This window comes from Ranitomeya variabilis, chromosome 3 (genome assembly GCF_051348905.1).
Source record: "Ranitomeya variabilis isolate aRanVar5 chromosome 3, aRanVar5.hap1, whole genome shotgun sequence".
Classification (NCBI taxonomy): domain Eukaryota; kingdom Metazoa; phylum Chordata; class Amphibia; order Anura; family Dendrobatidae; genus Ranitomeya; species Ranitomeya variabilis.
The window spans coordinates 287,915,808-287,935,712 of NC_135234.1; the positions used below are offsets into that span (position 1 = coordinate 287,915,808).

Here is a 19,905-nt window from a genome sequence, read left to right on the forward strand (position 1 = left end):
GAATTAAGTACAGTCATTGATAGACCATTATTTTTAATCTTTAAAGAGTCCATAATAACAGGGTCTGTACCACAGGACTGGCGTATAGCAAATGTGGTGTCAATATTCAAAAAGGGGACAAAAACTGAACTCGGAAATTATAGGCCAGTAAGCTTAACCTCTACTGTGGGTAAAATCCTGGAGGGCATTCTAAGGGATGCTATACTGGAGTATCTGAAGAGGAATAACCTCATGACCCAGTAATCAGCACGGGTTTACTAGGGACCGTTCTTGTCAGACTAATTTGATCAGCTTCTATGAAGAGGTAAGTTCCGGACTGGACCAAGAGAACCCAGTAGATGTAGTGTATATGGACTTTTCAAAAGCTTTTGATATGGTGCCACACAAAAGGTTGATACATAAAATGAGAATAATGGGGATAGGGGAAAATATGTGTAAGTGGGTTCACTTGAGAGCTGGCTAAGGGATAGGAAACAAAGGGTGGTTATTAATGGAGCACACTCGGACTGGGTCGCGGTTAGCAGTGGGGTACCACAGGGGTCAGTATTGGGCCCTCTTCTTTTTAACATATTTATTAATGACCTTGTAGGGGGCATACAGAGCAGAATTTCAATATTTGCAGATGACACTAAACTCTGTAGGGTAATCAATACAAGGGAGGACAATTTTATATTACAGGATGATTTATGTAAACTAGAAGCTTGGGCTGATAAATGGCAAATGAGCTTTAATGGGGATAAATGTAAGGTCATGCACTTGGGTAGAAGTAATAAGATGTATAACTATGTGCTTAATTCTAAAACTCTGGGCAAAACAGTCAATGAAAAAGATATGGGTGGATGACAAACTCATGCAGTGGCCAGTGTCAGGCAGCTGCTACAAAGGCAAATAAAATAATGGGATGTATTAAAAGAGGCATAGATGCTCATGAGGAGAACATAATTTTACCTCTATACAAGTCACTAGTTCGACCACACTTAGAATACTGTGCACAGTTCTTGTCTCCGGTGTATAAGAAGCTGAATTAGAGCGGGTGCAGAGAAGAGCGACCAAGGTTATTAGAGGACTGGGGGGTCTGCAATACCAAGATAGGTTAATACACTTGGGGCTATTTAGTTTGGAAAAACGAAGACTAAGGGGTGATCTTATTTTAATGTATAAATATATGAGGGGACAGTACAAAGACCTTTCTGATGATCTTTTTTATCATAGACCTGAGACAGGGACAAGGGGGCATCCTCTACGTCTGGAGGAAAGAAGGTTTAAGCATAATAACAGATGCGGATCCTTTACTGTAAGAGCAGTGAGGCTATGGAACTCTCTGCCGTATGATGTTGTAATGAGTGATTCATTACTTAAATTTAAGAGGGGACTGGATGCCTTTCTTGAAAAGTATAATGTTACAGGGTATATACACTAGATTCCTTGATATGACGTTGATCCAGGGAACTAGTCTGACTGCCGTACGTGGAGTTGGGAAGGAATTTTTTTTCCCCAATGTGGAGCTTACTCTTTGCCACATGGGTTTTTTTTGCCTTCCTCTGGATCAACATGTTAGGGCATGTTAGGTTAGGCTATGGGTTGAACTAGATGGACTTAAAGTCTTCCTTCAACCTTAAGGGTATGTGCACACGTTGCGGATTTCTTGCAGAAATTTCCTGAAGAAAACCGGAAATTTTCTGCAAGAAATCCGCATTTTTTTTTTTGCGTTTTTTTTCCGTTTTTTTTCCGTTTTTTTCGCGATTTTTTAGCATTCTGCAAGCGTAATTAGCTTGCAGAATGCTAAAGTTTTCCAAGCGATCTGTAGCATCGCTTGGAAAACTGACTGACAGGTTGGTCACACTTGTCAAACATAGCGTTTGACAAGTGACACCAACTTTTTACTATAGATGCAGCTTATGCAGCATCTATAGTAAAAGATAGAATGTTTAAAAATAATTAAAAAAATTAAAAAAAAGGTTATACTCACCCAGACATCTCCTCAGCGGCGTCCGTTCCTCTTCCTATAGCTGGTCTGTGCGCACAGGACCTTCCGTGATGTCACGGTCACGTGAGCGGTCACATGACCGCTCACGACCAATCACAGGACAGTGATGTCATCGGCAAGGTCCTTCACCGCACATCAGCTACAGGAACCGAAGCGACAGCAATGCAGTGGAGGCGGGAAGACATCGAGGGTGAGTATAGGACTATTTTTTATTTTAATTCTTATTTTTTGACCACTTATATGGTGCCCAGTGCGTGGAGGAGAGTCTCCTCTCCTCCACCCTGGGTACCAACCGCACATAATCTGCTTACTTCCCGCATCGTGGGCACAGCCCCGTGCGGGAAGTAAGCAGATCAATGGACCCCTAGGTGTGTGGAATCCCCTGCAATTCCGCATTTTAATGAACATGTTGCTTTTTTTTCCGTGATGCGATTTTTTTCACGGAAAAAAAGGCTACATTTGCACAAAAAATGCGGAATACACTTAAAATAATGGGAGGCATATGTAAGCGTTTTTTTCGCGTTTTTATAGCGAAAAAACGTGAAAAATACTTAACGTGTGCACATGGCCTAATAACTATGTAACTTTCTCAATTCCAGTCAATTTCCTCGTGGGCAGGGTCCTCTCTCCTCCTGTACCAGTTATGACTTGTATTGTTCAAGATTATTGTACTTGTTTTTATTATGCATACCCCTCCTCACATGTAAAGCACCATGGAATAAATGGCGCTATAACAATAAATAATAATAATAATAATTTTGCATTGAAAAGTCAAATGGCGCTCCTTCGCTTCCGAGCTCTGCCATGCGCCCAAACAGTGGTTTACCCCCACATATGGGGTATCGGCATACTCAGGACAAATTGTACAACAACTTTTGGGGTCCATTTTCTCCCGCTACCCTTGGTAAAATAAAACAAATTGGAGCTGAAGTAAATTTTTTGTGAAAAAAAAGTTAAATGTTCATTTTTATTTAACCCCTTCCCGACCTTTGACGCATACGCTACGTCATGAAAGTCGGTGCCAATCCGACCTGTGACGCACCGTATGCGTCATGGATGGATCCGTCCCTGCAGATCGGGTGAAAGGGTTAACTCCAATTTCACCCTATCTGCAGGGACAGGGGGAGTGGTACTTTAGCCCATGGGGTGTGGCTTTGCCCCCATGTGGCTACGATCGCTCTCATTGGCTGTTGAAAGTGCAACAGCCAATCAGAGCAATTTGCAATATTTCACCTATGAAAATCGTGAAATATTGCAATCCAGCCATGGCCAATGCTGCAATATCATCGGCCATGGCCGATGCTGCAATATCATCGGCCATGGCTGGAAATCCTGATCTGCCCCCCCCCCCACTGCCACCGATCTGCTCCCCGTTCCTCCGTTCAGTCCCGTACTCCCCTGCGTCCGCCTGTCCGCTCCCCCGTCCTCCCCTGCGTCCGCCTGTCCGCTCCCCCGTCCTCGTGTCCGCTCCCCCGTGCTCCGATCCACTCCCTGCGCTCCGATCCACCCCCCCACCACCCCTTCATACTTACCGATCCTCCCGGAGTCGGTCCGTCTTCTCCCTGGGCGCCGCCATCTTCCAAAATGGCGGGCGTATGCGCAGTGCGCCCGCCGAATCTGCCAGCCGGCAGATTCGTTCCATGTACATTTTGATCACTGTGATATAACCCATCACAGTGATCAAAATAAAAAAAATAGTAAATGAACCCCCCCCCCCTTTAACACCCCCATAGGTAGGGACAATAATAAAATAAAATAAAGAAAGTATTTTTTTTTTCCACTAGGGGTAGGGTTAGGGCTAGGGTTAGGGCTAGGGTTAGGGCTAGGGTTAGGGCTAGGGTAAGGCTATGTGCACACGTATTCTGGTACTTCTGGTAAATCCGCAGTGCAAAACCGCTGCGGATTTACCGCGGATTTACCCGGTTTTTCTGCGGTTTTCTGCAGATTTCACTGCGGTTTTACAACTGCGTTTTCTATTGGAACAGTTGTAAAACCGCTGCGGAATCTGCAGAAAGAAGTGACATGCTGCGGAATGTAAACCGCTGCGTTTCCACGCAGTTTTTTTCCGCAGCATGTGCACAGCGTTTTTTGTTTCCCATAGGTTTACATTCAACTGTAAACTCATGGGAAACTGCTGAGGACCCGCAGCAGCGTGTGCACATACCCTTAGAATTAGGCTATGTGCACATGGTGCGGATTTGGCTGCGGATCCGCAGCAGATTGGCCGCTGCAGATTCGTAGCAGTGTTCCATGAGGTTTACAGTACCATGTAAACCTATGGAAAACCAAATCCGCTGTGCCAATGCTGTGTTGTATTTTCCGCAGCATGTCATTTCTTTGTGTGGATTCCGCAGCGTTTTACACCTGTTCCTCAATAGCAATCCGCAGGTGTAATCCGCACAAAAAACACTGGAAATCTGCGGTAAATCTGCATGTAAAACGCAGTGCCTTTTACCTGCGGATTTTTCAAAAATGGTGCGAAAAAATCTCACACGAATCCGCAACGTGGGCACATAGCCTTAGGGTTAGTGTTGGAATTAGAGTTAGGGTTGGAATTAGGGCTAGGGTTGGAAATAGGTTTAAGATTAGGCTTGTGGTTAGGGTTAGGGTTAGGGGTGTGTTGGGGTTAGGGTTGTGGTTAGGTGTGTGTTGGGGTTAGGGTTGTGATTAGGGTTATGGCTAGAGTTGGCATTAGGGTTAGGGGTGTGTTGGGGTTAGTGTTGGAGTTAGAATTGAGGGGTTTCCACTGTTTAGGCACATCAGGGTCTCCAAACTCAACATGGCGCCACCATTGATTCCAGCCAATCTTGCGTTCAAAAAGTCAAATGGTGCTCCCTCCCTTCCGGGCCCTGACGTGCGCCCAAACAGTGGTTTACCCCCACATATTGGGTACCAGCATACTCAGGACAAACTGAGCAACAACTATTGGGGTCCAATTTATCCTGTTACCCTTGTGAAAATAAAAAAATTGCTTGCTAAAACATCATTTTTGAGTAAAGAAAAATGATTTTTTATTTTCACGGCTCTGCGTTGTAAACTTCTGTGAAGCACTTGGGGGTTCAAAGTGCTCACCACATATCTAGATAAGTTCCTTGGGGGGTCTAGTTTCCAAAATGGGGTCACTTGTGGGGAGTTTCTACTGTTTAGGCACATCAGGGGCTCTGCAAACGCAACGTGACGCCCGCAGAGCATTCCATCAAAGTCTGCATTTCAAAACGTCACTACTTCCCTTCCGAACCCCGACGTGTGCCCAAACAGTGGTTTATCCCCACATATGGGGTATCAGCGTACTCAGGAGAAACTGGACAACAACTTTTGGGGTCCAATTTCTCCTGTTACCCTTGAGAAAATAAAAAATTGTGGGCTAAAAAATCTTTTTTGAGAAAATAAAAAATATTTTTTTATTTTCATGGCTCTGCGTTATAAACTTCTGTGAAGCACTTGGGGGGTTCAAAGTGCTCACCACACATCTAGATTAGTTCCTTGGGAGGTTTAGTTTCCAAAATGGGGTCACTTGTCGGGGAGCTCCAATGTTTAGGCACACAGGGGCTCTCCAAACGCGACATGGTGTCCGCTAACGATGGAGATAATTTTTCATTCAAAAATTCAAATGGCGCTCCTTCCCTTCCGAAGCTTACCATGTGCCCACAATTGGAGCTAATTTTCCATTCAAAAAGTCAGCCTTCCCTTCCGAGCCTTGCCGTGCACCCATACAATGGTTTACCCCCACATATGAGGTATTGGCGTACTCAGGAGAAATTGCCCAACAAATTTTAGGATCCATTTTATCCTGTTGCCCATGTGAAAATGAAAAAATTGAGGCTAAAAGAAATTTTGTGTGAAAAAAAAATTACTTTTTCATTTTTACGGATCAATTTGTGAAGCACCTGAGGGTTTAAAGTGCTCACTATGCTTCTAGATAAGTTCCTTGGGGGGTCTAGTTTCCAAAATGGGCTCACTTGTGGGGGAGCTCCAATGTTTAGGCACACAGGGGCTTTCCAAACGTGACATGGTGTCCGCTAACGATGGAGATAATTTTTCATTCAAAAATTCAAATGGCGCTCCTTCCCTTCCGAGCCTTACCATGTGCCCAAACAGTGGTTTACCCCCACATGTGAGGTATAGGTGTACTCAGGAGAAATTGCCCAACAAATTTTAGGATCCATTTTATCCTGTTGCCCATGTGAAAATGAAAAAATTGAGGCTAAAATAATTTTTTGTGAAAAAAAGTACTTTTTCATTTTTACAGATCAATTTGTGAAGCACCTGGGGGTTTAAAGTGCTCACTATGCCTCTAGATAAGTTCCTTGTGGGGTCTAGTTTCCAAAATGGGGTCACTTGTGGGGGAGCTCCAATGTTTAGGCACACGGGGGCTCTCCAAACGCGACATGGTGTCCGCTAAAGATTGGAGCCAATTTTTCCTTCAAAAAGTCAAATGGCGCTCCTTCCCTTCCGAGCCCTGCCGTGCGCCCAAACAGTGGTTTACCCCCACATATGAGGTATCAGCGTACTCAGGACAAATTGGACAACAACCTTTGTGGTCCAGTTTCTCCTTTTACCCTTGGGAAAATAAAAAAAATTGTTTCTAAAAGATCATTTTTGTGACTAAAAAGTTAAATGTTCATTTTTTCCTTCCATGTTGCTTCTGCTGCTGTGAAACACCTGAAGGGTTAATAAACTTCTTGAATGTGGTTTTGAGCACCTTGAGGGGTGCAGTTTTTAGAATGGTGTCACTTTTGGGTATTTTCAGCCATATAGAACCCTCAAACTGACTTCAAATGTGAGGTGGTCCCTAAAAAAAAATTGGTTTTGTACATTTTGTTGTAAAAATGAGAAATCACTGGTCAAATTTTAACCCTTATAACTTCCTAGCAAAAAAAAATTTTGTTTCCAAAATTGTGCTGATGTAAAGTAGACATGTGGGAAATGTTATTTATTAACTATTTTGTGTCACATAACTCTCTGGTTTAACAGGATAAAAACTCAAAATGTGAAAATTGCAAAATTTTCAAAATTTTCGCCAAATTTCCGTTTTTTCCACAAATAAACTCAGAAATTATCGACCTAAATTTACCACTAACATGAAGCAAAATATGTCACGAAAAAACAGTCTCAGAACCGCTAGGATCCGTTGAAGCGTTCCTAAGTTATTACCTCATAAAGGGACACTGGTCAGAATTGCAAAAAACGGCCAGGTCATTAAGGTCAAAATAGGTCATGGAGGGGTTAAACATTCCAAAAATTCCTGTGAAACACCTGAAGGGTTAATAAACTTCTTGAATGTGGTTTTGAGCACCTTGAGGGGTGCAGTTTTTAGAATGGTGTCACACTTGGTTATTTTCTATCATATAGACCCCTCAAAATGACTTCAAATGAGATGTGGTCCCTAAAAAAAAAAAAATTGGTGTTGTAAAAATGAGAAATTGCTGGTCAACTTTTAACCCTTATAACTCCCTAACAAAAAAAAAGATTTTGGTTCCAAAATTGTGCTGATGTAAAGTAGACATGTGGGAAATGTTACTTATTAAGTATTTTGTGTGACATCTTTGTGATTTAATTGCATAAAAATTCAAAGTTGGAAAAAGGCGAAATTTTCAAAATTTTCGCCAAATTTCCGTTTTACCACTGTCATGAAGTACAATATGTCTCGAGAAAACAATGTCAGAATCGCCAAGATCTGTTGAAGCGTTCCAGAGTTATAACCTCATAAAGGGACAGTGGTCAGAATTGTAAAAATTGGCCCGTCATTAACGTGCAAACCACCCTCGGGGCTTAAGGGGTTAACAGTATTTTAACAGGTGATAGAGTGAAAGGATACAATTGGCAGAATAAAATCTATTATCCTGTTAGACTAGTGCATCGCTATTCTAAATGCATAAAAATAATTACCAGTACGAATTGCGTGATCCAGTTTCCATCACCACTCTGGTCATCTTCTAAACAATGAGACTGCAAATTGCACAACATGAAGACCAGGAGTTTCTTTGTTAAGGGAGTGTCCGCTCTTAGGATATAGAGCCTCAAACTGCTTAAAATACATAAAATGGCTAACTCAGCGGCTACTCAGTCTTCATAAATCTACCATCGTCTTATTGATGCTTCTCCATTATGAAACTGTGGGCTTGAAGTCACCGGACAATACAAAGGTGACATCAACCCACAAATATGAATCCCACATACTACCGCCACAGGGCAAGTGGGCAGAGCCTGGCAAGGTGCCATAATTGGGGCATCTAATATCCATGCCCCCTTATCAGCCTGAGAATACCAGCCTCCATCTGTCTACTTTAGCTTAGCTAGTTGTCACAAAAATGGGGGAGACCCCACGCAGTTTTTTTATATTATTTAAATAAAAAAAAACATTGTGTGGCCCCCTCTATTCTTAATAACCAGCCTTGCTAATGCTGACAGCTGAGGGTTGCAGCCCGCAGCCGTCAGTTTTTCCTCACTGGTTATCAAAAATACAGAGGAACCCATGCCATTTTGTTTTGTTTTTTTTATAATTATTTAGAGTGCAGACCCCGGTTGATGAATACTCCCATTACCTGCTGTCACTGTTATTGGTGTCAGCAGACTTGGGCTGATGGGAGTAGTATTTTTTACCTCCAATCAGTACTGTGGGCTCATGCTGTCATTTCAAAGTGTGGGAACCATGGCTGTCTGACCGGCTGGAATGATCTTTCCGCCGATGAGAGGCACTGTTTGCTGCGTTGTCATGCACATGCCAGCACGTGAAACACCTGGTATTCTGGGTGCCAAACCCAAGGAGTAACAGACTTCATGGTGAAATCCGTGTTTGGGGTCCATGATTGAACAATAGGTGTTTGGTACAGACCCCAAACTTTATTGTTCGAGTTCACCCATCTCTACTATTAATGTGACCTCACCACTGTAGGCAAAACAACGGGACCGGAACAGACATAGGGTGTCTGTGCTGGACCCAAGGAGTGGTGAGTACCTGCTGAGTTTATTTATGTAGTTTACACAGTACAGTTTGAACCCTACTTCCGTGAAAGTGGACAACCCATTTACAGTAATATATAAAAAGGAGAACCAAGAGTTTACTAAATATAATTATTTATTACTTCAAAAGATTTAATACATAATAAAATTGGATAATATACATCAAATACATATTAGGTGAACTACCCAAGTGAGTACAACTGACCGAAAGTCCACAGAGGGTAACCAAAAATATACCCAAACAGGCTAATACATAAGTGTGGTAGGTGGTAACAGCTTAGTGTGATTTTTCTCAAAGTAAACTGTGACACTGCAGCTAAATGCTCATTCTCTAAACCGTCCACCTTACTCCCATGCCTATATTTAGTATACCAGCCTGTTTACGTGTAAAAAATAACGGTAATAATTACCCATTCGTTGGTATCCAACTCCTGTGAGGACCCCGATCACCCCAACGCGCGTTTCGCGTGCTTGTAACAGCCTCGCTTCCTCAGGGGGCGTCCCCTGAGGAAGCGAGGCTGTTACAAGCACGCGAAACGCGCGTTGGGGTGATCGGGGTCCTCACAGGAGTTGGATACCAACGAATGGGTAATTATTACCGTTATTTTTTACACGTAAACAGGCTGGTATACTAAATATAGGCATGGGAGTAAGGTGGACGGTTTAGAGAATGAGCATTTAGCTGCAGTGTCACAGTTTACTTTGAGAAAAATCACACTAAGCTGTTACCACCTACCACACTTATGTATTAGCCTGTTTGGGTATATTTGGTTACCCTCTGTGGACTTTCGGTCAGTTGTACTCACTTGGGTAGTTCACCTAATATGTATTTGATGTATATTATCCAATTTTATTATGTATTAAATCTTTTGAAGTAATAAATAATTATATTTAGTAAACTCTTGGTTCTCCTTTTTATATAGTCTATGCATGAGTGATTCTAAATAGTTGGATATATTAAATCACTGGTATTTTTTCTAATGATCCATTTACAGTAATGTAGGTGTATGGAGCTTTATTCTAAGTGTCGTAGATTTACTTTGGGAAAGCAGCACCGCTTGCAAACTCTAGACCCTGTGTGAGTCGGCAAAGCTTACTAGTGGGTTACACGGTTCAGATGATGCTCAGAGAACACTGAGTACAAGACTGCGATTAGTTAATATTGACACATACAATACATTACAGCGGTGTTATGAAAGGATTAGGTTGTGAAAAGTTAGCTTGTAGTGCTTCTTTATTGGGAACTGTTTGTTAAAAATGGTATCTGATTTTAGGGACTCTATAGCGACGGGGTCTGTTCCGCAGGACTGGCGCATAGCAAATGTGGTGCCAATATTCAAAAAGGGCTCTAAAAGTGAACCTGGAAATTATAGGCCAGTAAGTCTAACCTCTACTGTTGGTAAAATATTTGAAGGGTTTCTGAAGGATGTTATTCTGGATTATCTCAATGAGAATAACTGTTTAACTCCATATCAGCATGGGTTTATGAGAAATCGCTCATGTCAAACCAATCTAATCAGTTTTTATGAAGAGGTAAGCTATAGGCTAGACCACGGTGAGTCATTGGATGTGGTATATCTCGATTTTTCCAAAGCGTTTGATACCGTGCCGCACAAGAGGTTGGTACACAAAATGAGAATGCTTGGTCTGGGGGAAAATGTGTGTAAATGGGTTAGTAACTGGCTTAGTGATAGAAAGCAGAGGGTGGTTATAAATGGTATAGTCTCTAACTGGGTCGCTGTGACCAGTGGGGTACCGCAGGGGTCGGTATTGGGACCTGTTCTCTTCAACATATTCATTAATGATCTGGTAGAAGGTTTACACAGTAAAATATTGATATTTGCAGATGATACAAAACTATGTAAAACAGTTAATACAAGAGAAGATAGTATTCTGCTACAGATGGATCTGGATAAGTTGGAAACTTGGGCTGAAAGGTGGCAGATGAGGTTTAACAATGATAAATGTAAGGTTATACACATGGGAAGAAGGAATCAATATCACCATTACACACTGAACGGGAAACCACTGGGTAAATCTGACAGGGAGAAGGACTTGGGGATCCTAGTTAATGATAAACTTACCTGGAGCAGCCAGTGCCAGTCAGCAGCTGCCAAGGCAAACAGGATCATGGGGTGCATTAAAAGAGGTCTGGATACACATGATGAGAGCATTATACTGCCTCTGTGCAAATCCCTAGTTAGACCGCACATGGAGTATTGTGTCCAGTTTTGGGCACCGGTGCTCAGGAAGGATATAATGGAACTAGAGAGAGTACAAAGGAGGGCAACAAAGTTAATAAAGGGGATGGGAGAACTACAATACCCAGATAGATTAGCGAAATTAGGATTATTTAGTCTAGAAAAAAGACGACTGAGGGGCGATCTAATAACCATGTATAAGTATATAAGGGGACAATACAAATATCTCGCTGAGGATCTGTTTATACCAAGGAAGGTGACGGGCACAAGGGGGCATTCTTTGCGTCTGGAGGAGAGAAGGTTTTTCCACCAACATAGAAGAGGATTCTTTACTGTTAGGGCAGTGAGAATCTGGAATTGCTTGCCTGAGGAGGTGGTGATGGCGAACTCAGTCGAGGGGTTCAAGAGAGGCCTGGATGTCTTCCTGGAGCAGAACAATATTGTATCATACAATTATTAGGTTCTGTAGAAGGATGTAGATCTGGAGATTTATTATGATGGAATATAGGAATATAGGCTGAACTGGATGGACAAATGTCTTTTTTCGGCCTTACTAACTATGTTACTATGTTACTATCTGCTGGTAAATCTTGTAGACTAGTAGTTGCTGGTTAGATAAATTTGTATACATTTTTCTAGGAAAAGTTTTAGTAAAACTTGCATTTTATTCATTGACATCTCTGGTGTTTGTATTCATGAGTCCAGTGGGTGGTCCTATTCAGTGATTGACAGTTTTTCCTGTAAGATTATACAAACAGATGGCTGTCAATCACTAGTTGGACCGCCCACTGGACTAATATGCATACAAACACCAGGGATGTCAATGAATAAAATGCAAGATATACTAAATCTTTTCCCACAAACCTATATATTATTATGCTCAGGTTGTTCTTCTGTACATCATGCTGTCCACAGATCGGGCAACATGTACAACATGATCTGTATATCTTACTTCAGGCATTAATACCTTTCAATTTTCTTTTTGTATCAGATGTGATTTGGGTAATCCTAAGTGTGGAGGCTGGTGGGCTCCTAGGTGTCACACAGCAACTCTCATCCTTTGAAACAGAGTTCAACACTCAGCCACATCGCAACCTTGCTGGGGATTTTAACCCCTTTGCTTCGCCTCAGAAGAGTCGTTCCACAGATGGAGAAAACATGAGCAACTGGACATCTGAAACAAAGACTCCTGAAGGAGAACAGAATGGACTTTCTCAGACAAATGTAAATATATGTTCAACGGATCATCAAACCAGCCATTCTGTAGCAACATATAGAGAGGTGAGGCAAAATGTAGAAAAATGAAAAAAAACCATAAAATTGCAGCAGGAGAGAAATGTGCACTTTGAGTTGCGCCATGCCTTTCTGTTCTTCTTTGCCCGCAGCACAGTGCCAATTACTGTGCTATAAAAAGCCTAAAGCCATTTGCCTATGGTCTAGAAGTCTTAATTCCTCTACTTGGCATCACATCTTAATAAGTTTTATTTCAGCAAGTTACATAGTTATTGTACATCATGTACATATATATTAAAGAAAATTAGCACTCAATTAGTTCCACCGAAAGGATTGCTCATTAAAAGCACGTACAAAAAAAGAAACATGCAAGCTGTGTGGTTTAACCTCTTATTGACCACAACACATCTTTTTGCTGACCTCGCATATCAGAAAATAGCATCCCCTGACTCGTGAAAATTCAGCAGTTGCTGACTGTACACTATAGCTGACACCTTGTGGTGTCAGTCTTGATTGTTTTTGGCACCAACCATGGATTTTTAACCTCTTAGATGCTGCTGTCAGTAGTGACTACGACCTCTAAATGGTTAGCAGTGTGGTGGCTCCCTCTTTAACCCCATCAGCACTTTGAGTTCATTGTGTGGTCCTGATGTTTGCCATGGGAATTTATAGCCAAATAACGGCCTTAGTCTGCCAGCTATGGTATACTGTTCAAAAGTAAAACATATTTGTACTTCCTGTCATTCCCCTTTACATTAATTCCTGAAAAGTACCCGAATGGTTAATAAACTACCTGACAGCAGTTTTGAATACGTTGACGGGGTGCTATTTTTAAAATGGTCTCACTTTTGGGGATTTTCCGGAATACAGATCCGCCAAAGTTGCTTCAAAACTGAATAGGTCCCTAAAAACAGTAAGTTTTGAGAATTTCCTTAAAAAAAAAAAAAAAAATTGAAAATTACTGCTACAATTTTAAACCTTGAAACATCATAACAAAATAAAGATATTTTAAGAATGGTGCTGATGTAAAGCAGAAATGAGGGCAATATTTAATGACTTTTGTTATGTGGTATTACTGTTTGGATTAAAGGGATAATCATTCATAATTTGAAAATTGCTAATTTTTAATTTTTATTTTTTTTGACAAATTTCTGATATTTTTATAAACGGACAAAATATCAACATAAAGTACCATGTGTCACGAAAAAAAGTTTCAAAATCAATGAGATCTGTTAAAGCATCCCAGAGTTATCACCACATAAAGTGACACTGGCCAGATTTGAAAAATTTGGCCCAGTCACTAAAGGGTTAAACGCATCCGCAAGTGGTGGAAAAAACGCATATAAACGCGTACAAACGCGGCGTTTTTTAGACGCATGCGGTTAAAAAATGCCGCGTTTGTACGCGTTTATATGCGTTTTTTCTGCGTTTGCGTTTTTGGTGCGCATGATGAGAAATTTCACAAGAGAAAAATCAAGATAACCAGACACCGCCAATGGGACTACAGAGGGCGTGTATTATGGAATCTCTATATATAGACCCTAGGGCTACTGAAATCTTAACAGTTTGCTCCTGTATGCTGTGTCATGATGGATCTTCGCATGGAGAGCTTTTATTTCAACCTGGATTTAAGCATCAAGCTGTTTCTTGCCTGTGCTTTTGCTTGGGAGCAAGACAGAAATCGCGAAAGAAGGAGACAACGTAGGCGTTTTTGGAGACACCCCATTATCGAACTACGTGAGAGTTGTGGAGCCTATCACACGCTGTATGCCGAGCTTAATGCCAACCCGGAGAAATTCCAGGAATACACAAGGATGTCGCAAGACTCGTTCCGGGATTTGCTTGCTCGTGTCCAAGGAGCCATACGGCGACAGGACACCCAGCTCCGTAGAGCGATTCCACCGGAGGAACGTCTGCTGGTTACATTAAGGTACGTTCCAAATCTAAACCAATGAAAGTCCAAATATTTTGTTTTCTGACATGTATTTTTGGGGTATTTTCCTTTCTTTCTTTAGCGTAACCACACCATAAGAAGAATAGATTGTAATGTTTCTTGGGTTTGTTTTACAGATTTCTGGCAACCGGAGAGAGTTTATCATCCCTCCACTTCCAATACCGTCTTGGAATATCCACCCTGTTCGGAATAGTTGAGGACACCTGTCGGGCTTTGTGGAATGTACTCCGGGATGAGTTTATACCCCTACCCACCGTCGACATGTGGCTTGAAATTGCGGAAAAATTCTGGAGTGTTTGTGATTTCCCCAACTGTTTAGGAGCGGGGGATGGAAAGCACATCCGCATTATCAAACCTGCCAGAACAGGATCAGAGTATTTCAACTATAAAAAATATTTTTCTATTGTGCTCATGGCAATAGCTGATGCGAACTGTCGCTTCATTGCCGTGGACATTGGCACTTTTGGTCGTGGCAATGATTCACAAACTTTCAAGAACTCGGATATGGGCTGCCTTGTGTATGGCAAAAATTTCAAATACTCCCCGGCACAACATCTTCCCAACACTCAAGGTCCACCGATGCCATTTGTTATGGTTGGGGATGAGGCCTTTCAGATGTGTGAAAACCTACTGAAGCCCTATTCCAGTCGGGACTTGAACCACACTAGAAGGATCTTTAACTACAGACTGACCAGGGCCCGAAGAACAGTAGAGTGTACCTTTGGCATTCTGGTCGCTAAATGGCGCATTCTTGCATCAGCCATAAATCTAAAAGTGGAAACAGTTGACGAGGTGGTCAAAGCTTGTGTGGTTCTGCATAATTATATAATGGCTAAGGAGCAACCCAACATTGAACTGGATGAACCAGTTGCACACCCACTGCCCGATTTCCAGCATCACCCGCTGTGATCAACTGCAGCAGTTGGTCAACTGCAGCAGTTGGTCAACTGCAGCAGTTGGTCACATGCGGTACCAGTTTGCTGCCTTTTTTGATTCAGATATTGGACTTGTGTCATGGCAGGACAATGTTGTGTAAATGTCCTGTTGTAATTAGATCTGTTCCAGTAATTTTCTGATATGAAAATAATATTTCTCATTAATAAATTTTAGTTTTGGTTGTGTTGACCGTGTCTCCTATCTTTTTTCTCTCCAAACCAAGGCTGTCCTAAAACTGGCAGTATTTGATCTGTATTTAATATCAGTTTTTGTAATCCAAAACCAGGAGTGGGTGATAAAGGCAGAGGTGCTAGTTATTATGTTAATATCATAATTTACCTCTAATTGGTTCACTCCTTGTTTTGGCTTACAAATACTGATATAAAACACTGGCCACATACTGCTAGTGTTATGGCAGCCATGTTGCTTTATTGGTAAGCTTTGTTGACGTCATTGCGTCCTGATTCTGTTCTGCTGTATCCATTGGACACAGTCTGAAGAGACAATGACTGTCACACTATCTATACTCATCAAGTCAGGGGTCAGAAATAATGAATTCATGATGCACATATAACAGCCTCATGAATTCACTATTTCTGACACCTGTGCAGGTGAGCATAGATATGCAGTGTGTGACCACCATTGTCCCTCAATTTGTGTGTAATAGATTATGTATAAAGAAGATCGTGCAGCCATGCCAGAGTCCATAGTGCTCGTAGAGCGTGCAGCCATGCCAGAGTCCATAGCGCTTGTAGAGCGGAAGGCCATGCCAGTGTCCTGCTGCATCGTGGTGGTGGCGGTACGGAAGGCCATGCCAGGGTCCTGCTGCATCGTGGTAGTGGCAGTACGGAAGGCCATGCCAGGGTCCTGCTGCATCGTGGTGGTGGCGGTATGGAATGCCATGCCAGGGTCCTGCTGCATCGTGGTGTCAGTGGAGGAGGTTCAAACAGGAGCAGCGGATGTCGTGGTGGCGGTGGGATGTCCAACTGCACTCGGCATGGTGGTGGTGCAGTAGTGGTGTCTGGCTGTGGAAAGAATTGAGGTGGCCGTGCAGTGGGATGCAGCAGAGGTCGGCATTGAGGTCAATCGTGACAGTGAAGGCACAGGTGGATATGCCGCCACTGTCTGCTGGAAATACCGACTCTGCTGCATAGCCTGCACGTAAGCAGCATTGCAGGCCTGCATGACACTCAGCTGGAGATCAGGAGTAAGGTGTTCTGACATGCCCTGCTCAATTTGGTTAAAAAAAATGATGTGCTGGCCTCTGGAGGTCGGCTTTCATTTGATCAAGGCTTTTGCTGACCTCCTGGATACGTGCATTCAGGAGGCTATGTGAAACATCCATTCGGTCACCCAAAGCCTTGATTGCTTCGTGTAAAACCGAGCTCAAGTGCAAAAACTCGGGCATGAGTGACCTGTCCGAAGCCCGCTGCCGGGAGGAGCCCCCCAAAAAAGGAGCAGTGGAAGTGGACTGGGAAAGGGGAAGACCTGATGGACCAGCTCCCTGGTCCCCAGTTAGTGTGGAAGGCCCACTTGCTGCTGCGCTGCTGGATGGCTGGGACGGGTCCGTGGCTGTCGGATGAAGGACCGCTCCAGAACCTGGGCCAACTATAGTGCTGTATGTGCTGTGAAAAAAGGAAAAAGAAAATTAATATCAAAAAATTAACAGACGCAAAATCCTGTGGAATATAAAAACACTGATCATGGCAATACAATACAACCTAATGCACGTGATAAATACTTACGTTTTCTGGGCAAGGACCGGTCTTACAAATGCCAGAACTCGATGGTATTTGTATCGTCTGATCCTTGCTCCTGAACCACTGGGAACACGGCTCTTGACGCAGGTCCTTGTTGAAGCGATCCTTCATCGAACGCCAACGTATTTTGACTTTGGCCACTGTTAAAAAAAAATTCTGGTCAGAAAAAGGACTTTTGGCCGTGCTCACACAACTGTGTTTGATGAGAGAAACTCCTGAGAGTTTATTTCATCACACACAGTCGAGTGAGCACGGCCAAGGTCTCTGCTGCTTCACACTGCAGTGCAATACTTACCAAATGCATTTCGGACCCGTGTCGGGGCGTTGTCCCAGCCATCCCACATCGCTTGGGCCACCTCATTCCATAAGCGCTGGATCGTGATGTTGTTTGAGTGCAGTGGATCCCGGGTGTCCCACAACGGGACTCACTCCTGGACCAGGGAGATGAGGAGGTCATTCTCGATTAGATCCTCCTCCCGTTGTGAAACCTAAAAATTAAATAAAGTCATTAAAGTTTGCTCAATTAACATAAGGAAAACAAATAAAAAAGATGATGAGAAATGGCATGAATAGGAAAGTCAACATACAAAAGGATTCCAGAAGAATAAAAATAAAGAAATATGAATAGAAAGAAAGAAAGATTCAAGAATATTCAACTGAGGATACAGTAAACAGTCAGCCTTGTATATGTACCTCCTGCCGTCTTTCCACCGGACCTTGACTCCGCTGCTCCTGCCCTGTCTCTGCCGCAGTAGAAGAGCTCTAAAATAATGAAAAATCAAATTGTCACATGTGTCGATGTGACAGTGAATACTTACCAATCTGACGAGGCAAGTACTCACCTCACTGACATGCTCCATTTCCGACTGTCCTGGACGAAACTCCTCATCAGAAGAAGAAGCAGAAGACATTCTGATGCATGTAGAAAGAAAGAAATGGCAGAAATTAGGACATGTAGAGAAAGAAAATAGAAAATAAAGACATTGGCTGGGATACACTCACATTGTTCAGAAGCTTGTTTGCTCCAAGGTGCTGGGGTCTGTCTGCTCTGCTTGGCTGTCCGCTGTGGTCCGTCTGCTCTGCTTTGCTGTCTGCTGATAAGTGACCTGCAACTGTCCACACCCTCCCTTTATCACCTTGATGGTGGGGGGTGGCTTATCAGTGTCTAGACATGTTTTTCTCTATTGAAACGCATGCGTTCACGAACGCAACCAAACGCATGTGCTTGTAAACGCATGCGTTCATATAGACAGCAATAGTAAAAGATCAGGGGGATCTCAGTCCAAATGTAGTAGAGTACTCCGGAAAATAACTATGTATCAATAGACTAATCCGAGGACTCTTTTCAGTAGAATCAAAGTTTAGTTTATTAAATCACAACCAGTCATACAACATGCCAACGTTTCGGCAAAAAGCCTTTATCAAGGCATTTATCTGTATGGTGGAGAGGATAAGGCTGCTGCGAAGAGGAATTTTTTTTTTTTCTTTTTACAGAGGAAAAAAAAAAATAAACGAGTATACAATAGGGAATCTTGTGTATAACCTTATGGCATGATATAATTTCAATAGAAAATCTCATACTCCCGATTGAGACCATGTGGTTCCAGGGTTTGAAGCACATGGATCCAATAGGACTCTCTCTGTTTTAATTTAAGAATCCTATTACCGCCTCTTCTGGCTATAGGAATGCTTTCAATGATTTGGTATCGCAGCTGTGCGACACTGTGGTTGTGTGAAATAAAATGGGCTGGTATTGGTAAAAGTAGTCTTTTACACCGAATGGTTGACTTATGTTGTGCAATGTGGTCTCGGATATGCTGGGTAGTTTCACCAACATATCCGAGACCGCACGGACACTTAATGAGATAAATAACGAATGTGGAATCACAACTAAAAAAAAACGTGAATCGGAAATATCTTGCCTGATCTGGGGTGGGTAAACGTATCACCCCTCGTAATGTTGGAGCATTGGACGCAATGCAAACATGGAAATGTTCCCTTGCGTGCTGTGGCCAAAAATGTTTGTCTTGGAACCAATTTAGAACTGCCAATATCGGCTGAAACCAAAAGATTACGAAGATTTGGGGGTTTCTTATGACAAATGAGTGGGGCTATTTGGAATTCAGGAATGTTAGGATAAGAAAGCCCCAAAAAGGGCCAATGTTTATGTATCAGACCATGAAAAATGGGCATAAATGGATGATAGGTATTAACAAAGGCCATCCTGCTTACTCTTGGTTGTACTCTAGTAGACTATGGACTATCCACAGGAAAATCTAAAAGTGAGTCAGGGTACCCTCGGTTACGAAATTTGGATGCCATCTCGTTCAATCTTACAGTCCGTAAAGAAGGATCAGACACAATCCTATTAATCCTACTATATTGTGATCTTGGAAGAGACCGCTTAATATGGCGAGGGTGACAACTAGTGAAAAAAAGCAGACTATTCTTATCAGTGGATTTGACAAAAAGGTCAGTGGATAAAGTCCTATCCTCATTAATAGTGACCAAGGTGTCTAAAAAAGAGAGAGATTTTTGGTCATGTTGTATAGAAAAAGTCAATTTGTCAACAGATGTATTAATGGACTGATAAAAGGACATAAGTGAATCTAAGTCCCCACTCCATATCAAAAAAAATATTGTCGATGTATCTCTTCCAAAGTGGGCAAAACTGTTGGAAGAGTACATGTGTATAGATGAATTTGGATTCAAAATCAGCCATGAAGATATTGGCATAGGGGGGGCGCTACGTTACTCCCCATTGCAGTACCGTTGAGTTAAATAAAATATTCATCCTCAAATAAAAATAAGTTTTTAGTCAAAATAAGTGTCAATAGCGACCCACAGAATTCCTTCAAAACCGAGTGGAAC

General features: G+C 42.4%; 1 protein-coding gene across 4 annotated transcripts in view; it reads left to right on the top strand.

Moving 5' to 3' along the window:
• Positions 1–19,905, top strand: part of ILRUN (inflammation and lipid regulator with UBA-like and NBR1-like domains) — a 618,006-nt gene that overhangs the window by 387,704 nt on the left and 210,397 nt on the right. For 2 of the 4 annotated variants that reach the window (XM_077295540.1, XM_077295538.1), the window contains exon 4: positions 12,143–12,432. In XM_077295540.1, coding sequence (XP_077151655.1) covers positions 12,143–12,432 — 290 coding nt within the window. Of the gene's footprint in view, positions 1–12,142; positions 12,433–12,473; positions 14,315–14,454; positions 15,928–19,905 lie in introns of those variants that run through there. The other 2 variants (XM_077295539.1, XM_077295537.1) reach the window with 2 other exon arrangements.